The sequence below is a fragment of the Wasmannia auropunctata genome, unplaced genomic scaffold (genome assembly GCF_000956235.1).
Source record: "Wasmannia auropunctata unplaced genomic scaffold, wasmannia.A_1.0 LD334243.1, whole genome shotgun sequence".
Lineage (NCBI taxonomy): Eukaryota > Metazoa > Arthropoda > Insecta > Hymenoptera > Formicidae > Wasmannia > Wasmannia auropunctata.
Genome location: NW_012028647.1, coordinates 8,046 through 13,005, shown reverse-complemented (window position 1 = coordinate 13,005; position 4,960 = coordinate 8,046). Strand labels below are relative to the sequence as shown.

Below are 4,960 nucleotides of genomic sequence, written 5' to 3'. Positions count from 1 at the left end.
CATACGATACAATAATATTTACAATATTGCCTAGTGCCTCATCAAATTTTACAGTGTTTTCTTTAGAATTATTGTTGTCATTAATGGAGTTTGAAGGATTACTATTTATGGAACTCTGTAGGATACACATATGAGGATAAATCTCTTCTACTATTTCTTTTGGCCTAGTAATAGAAAAAAGGAACATTCATTTAATAATTCACAAAAGAATTTATATTGAAAAAAATATTAATTAACAAATAAAATAAAAAAATTATAAGATCTTGTATATACAAGATTTATTATACCTTATATACTATATACTATAATTATATACTATAATAGACTTTAAAAATTATAATTTCAAATTAAATTTTTTAAATGTAAGTAAAGATAATTAATTCCTTACAATTAATTCAGACTTTTAATATAATAATAAATAGATTGAAAAATTACTTAAAAGCAAGTCATTTATAATAATTAATATTAATGAAATATTCATTAAATACTAATATTTAAATTGTTTGCATATATGTATGTACATAACTAAAAAGAAAAGTTAAAAGCCGAAATCAAATCTTAAAAATTTGTATACCTATATACATATAGACACGATTTTTATTTTATTCTTATTTCGAGAAATTTTTTTATGAATCTATTAAAATTTAAAACTAACAGCTCCTTGCATAATTTTTCAATATTCTTTATGACTAATTTTTCTAATTTGTGTTCTTTTTTTGCACCTTGTTTGCAGGATTCTTTTGTTATCATTTCTATAGCTAGACTTTTTGTTTTCTCGTTGGTGTTGTTTATATTTTGGGGAAACTAAAGGAATGTTTAAACAAGCCAATAATTTATTTAAAGATGTATATCCAATGTCAGCATGTACAATACCTAAAGGTTAAATTTTAGAGATAAAATTTTGATTTTTAATATAAAAATAATTACCAAATGTAAAATCTAATTTAAAAAACATACCTAACATAGCTTTAGAATTTACATCAGTAAATTTAGTATTTTTCTAATTTACATAATGTTCCTTTCCCGTAGATACTTTAGTCAATACATTACATTCGTTACAGTCAACCACCAAAATAAAGAAAAGACCTTTACGTTTCTTGTTTACTATATTTTCTAAAGATAAAACTTTTTTACAAGAACAGCATTTTAAATCTTTTCCTAGCTCTGCTAATTCCACGATACATCGTCCTTCATATGCAGACTTTATGTTGTAATTTTTATCAAATTTATCAATTTTCAACTTCTTAGCTTCACGCATAGCTGCGAGTACTTCTGCACAGTCGTTTAACACTTTCCACACGATCGCGTTCTAACATTTGAATCTTTTTTAACTTTTCGAAAAGTTTATAAATTAATACATTGACAGTCTGTCAATGGTTAAGGTTAATTTCAATTTGTAACGATGCACCCCCGAAAGTGCATCGTTCCCGGCCGAACAATCGCCGGATGCCGCCCGACCGACGCGGCGCTGATCTCGGCCGAGTGCGGAATTTGTTATACCGTTGTTAACAAATTGTTGCGAAAGAGGGGGGGGGAGATCTCGGCGCCGGGTATAAAAGGAGCCCCGAAATCAAAAGGACCACCAGTTCCTGGCCTGCGAGCCGGCTACACCGGGGTAAAGAGAGTTGCTTTGCCTCGGCCCGAGCACTTCTCGGTGAAATTACGGTTCGCGGGCTTCCTTACAACTCGCCTCACAGTGGCAACGAAGTACCCGGGAGTAGAGCGCTTCTCTTCTCCTTGCTGAGCGTTCCTCAGGAAGGGCCACTTCAATTTTTTACACCCGGAAGGGCGATACCAGGGTGAAGCGATACTTCGCCTCGATCTGAGCGTTACTCGGGCGCATCGCTTCCCTCGTTCCCTTCGACACGTCGACATTCCTTCGTCTTTCCCCGGTTCGGTCGTATTAACGACGCCTGACGTCCCGGGGATTTAAATCGCCACGTGCGGTCCGCTCGCCGTGCTCGCGCATTGAGCCGGTACATCCGTCCACACCGCGAGCGCATGTTCACACTGACGGGCCCAACCGCCGCGCACCGCCCCGCGATCCGTGCGCGCAAACCGAGCTCTGAACACCAATACGCGTTGCCGCTGTGGGGATATGGAATTATTTCCTCACATCATTATTGTAATTACGGATCTTTTCGCGTTATTGTTAAATCGAGAACTTCTTCGCGTTACCTTAAATTATCATTGCACATTATCAAATCATGTAACCCGTATAGTGTAGCGCTAATCGCGTTTATTTTATATCTCGACGTTTAGTTATTTTACGTTACTTTTATTTTCGAAATATATCTTATACGTTTAAATTTATTCTGTATAGTTCGATTCTTTAAACTCCGCTGCTCTCTCTCCTGAACCTGCTGGCGATCCCTGCCACCCATTTCTGTACCGACGAGCTATTCCGCGTATCAATAGCAGGTCGTTTTAAATTCAAAAATGCGACATTGTCACACTTTTACATATCATCGCGCATGTTCCGTGTATCGTTGTGTGCACGTATATGTATACACGATAAGTCTATGTGAGACGTACAATCTGTGCAAAATGTTTTTATTGAATTATTAGTCATATGGAGGGACTAACTTTTGACTGAGACTTGCACGATAAAACCACCTTAAACATTTTCTTCAAAAATATTTTGTTTTCAAGATATTCGACCGTTTCTTGAAGACCCTGATTTTTTTGTTTTTTCCTCCTATCTAAAAAGAGACATGTTAAACCGAATTCGAAATGTATCGTTGTTCTCGAAGTTTGTTCTTCGAATTGTTGATTCTTTTTCACAATGATTGGTTCTCTCACTGCGCTAACTTCGTGAGCGGTTGTCATTGCATATTTTGACAGTTGCGTATCGAAGAATTAATAATCTAATGCAATGATAATTGTATGCATTAAACGTTGTTATAGTAAGAAGTAAAGAAAAAGTTAAATAGCGCGCGCGAAGCGCACGTCTGTAATGTCTAGTAAGAAATAAAATAGAGAATTTTTGTTTTCTCTATGCTACTGTTTTTTCTATTTCTTATATCTAAATAGTATTAACTTTCAAGTTATAAATCATTGATACATGAACAAAGTCCAATACATATGTATAACATATATCTGTATGCAAATAATATATAATATGTGAAAACATATTTGATGTCTGAACTTACGCTAGAAGTCATATTCCCCTGGTTAGCATGCTGCGTCGACATTTCATCCTGATAGTAATCATCATTTTGGGTACCCGGTACATTCTGAACAAAATCGAGAAGTCGACGGTTCGGGCTGTCAGGCGTAGTAGGTAGGTCATTAGGTAAATTCGGGAAACAAGCATTGGACGTATTGCGCCGATGCCGTGATAGACTATAATGCTCATAATTGCGGTAACAACCGGGTCCAGTCTGAGCAGGTCCACGGCCGCATGCAGATTCCCCCTCTGTGCTGTTACCATCCACCCCAGACATGTTATGACCTTGAAACAAGTTCAGGATTTGTGTTGTTCTTTAGAATAAAAGAGTATATCGTTGAAAAAATTTTAATAAAGATACTATTAATTAAGTGTAAATTAAATAATGTATTCATACAATAATTTATATTTTTATATTGGGAACTGACATATGCACATGTATGACATCTGGTGGCAGAAAAATAAACTATCCTAAACCCTACGTCAATGTCCGCGAACCTGTCAGCTGAGGATTTGTTTAGGCATAAGAATAAATTTCTTTTATTGTTATTAATATTTTGAGATTTTTCAATAAACTCATATGTATTTTCGCCACAGATTTTCGCAATATCTAGGGGGTTATGGCCGTTATATATCCAATATGGCGGCTATAAACCCCTAGGCCACGCCTCCATGTCAATTCTCAATACTTAAAAGGAAAGGAAGAAAAAAGACAAAGAGAGAAATGGAGAGAAAGGAAAAAACTAATTTCTTAATATCTATACCAAGAAAAACGTAATGAATTTCCTAAGCATTTATTTTATATAATAAATTAAAATATAATTATAATATTGAAAGAAATTGTGAATAAATAGAAGAACAATTAAACTTACCACAAACGTTATAATTTCTTTAACAATATATAATCATATTTTATTATATAAATTATGTATTTATATATATATTGTAAATTATATTGTTTACATAATACAAAATTAAAATATAAATTCTACAAAATTTTTGTAACAGTTTATTAATTATTTGCGGAATAAATTATAGAATAGATAACTATTTTATAAACGTAATAACAAAATTATTGAAATAATTAAATTTAATTTAATTATCTCAATTTATATACCTACATATATGGCTTGTAAAAATATAATTGTTTTATATTATTTTATTAGGTATAAAAACGTATTTATTTGTAATAAAAAATACTATATAAATATACGAGAGAGGTTTAGTAAGTAAATAAACATACAACACAGTTGTCAAGTTCAACATAGTGAAGTTTGACAGAAGAATCACTTTTTTCATGTCTCACAGTACATTTTCCAAAAATTTTTTTGCGTAAACATAATTGTCAGAATTTTAATTTAGCTATAAAGAATTGTTCAAATGTTTTAAATAAACACGCTATTACACAAAATTTTCAATTCAAAATAGCGGAATTATTAATTCCAGTAATTCTTATACTTGTTTATTTGTCTATGTGTCTCTGCAGGGATGGGTTAAGTTAATATTTTCTTTAATTAAATTAAAGTGGTTAAATAATTAATTTAGTTATGTTAAAATAGTTGCATAAGTAAAAAAATAATTCAGTAAAAGTTGAATTAAGATTAAATTATCAAGATCAATTAAAAATTAATTTTAAAAGCATTATCTTAAAACTTAAAAAAGTCCAGATAAGGCTCTTACGAATAAACAATTCGAATATCAGGAAGAAGCGTTAAAGAGCCAAACGCAGGGTGAAATTTGCTTAACCAATTATAATTTTAACATCAAGAAATTAAGAATAGATCGACAAAC

At 32.3% G+C, this 4,960-nt stretch overlaps 1 protein-coding gene across 1 annotated transcript in view; it reads right to left on the bottom strand.

The window, feature by feature from the left end:
• LOC105458978 overlaps positions 1-1,465 on the bottom strand; it is a 2,451-nt gene extending 986 nt beyond the window's left edge. Inside the window, exons 1-4 of the mRNA XM_011704619.1 lie at positions 1,006-1,465; positions 958-966; positions 723-873; positions 6-164 (exon numbers count right to left, since the gene is read on the bottom strand). Coding sequence (XP_011702921.1) covers positions 6-164; positions 723-873; positions 958-966; positions 1,006-1,258 — 572 coding nt within the window. The 5' untranslated portion in view covers positions 1,259-1,465. The remainder of the gene's footprint in view (positions 1-5; positions 165-722; positions 874-957; positions 967-1,005) is intronic.
• Positions 1,466-4,960: the final 3,495 nt, after the last annotated feature.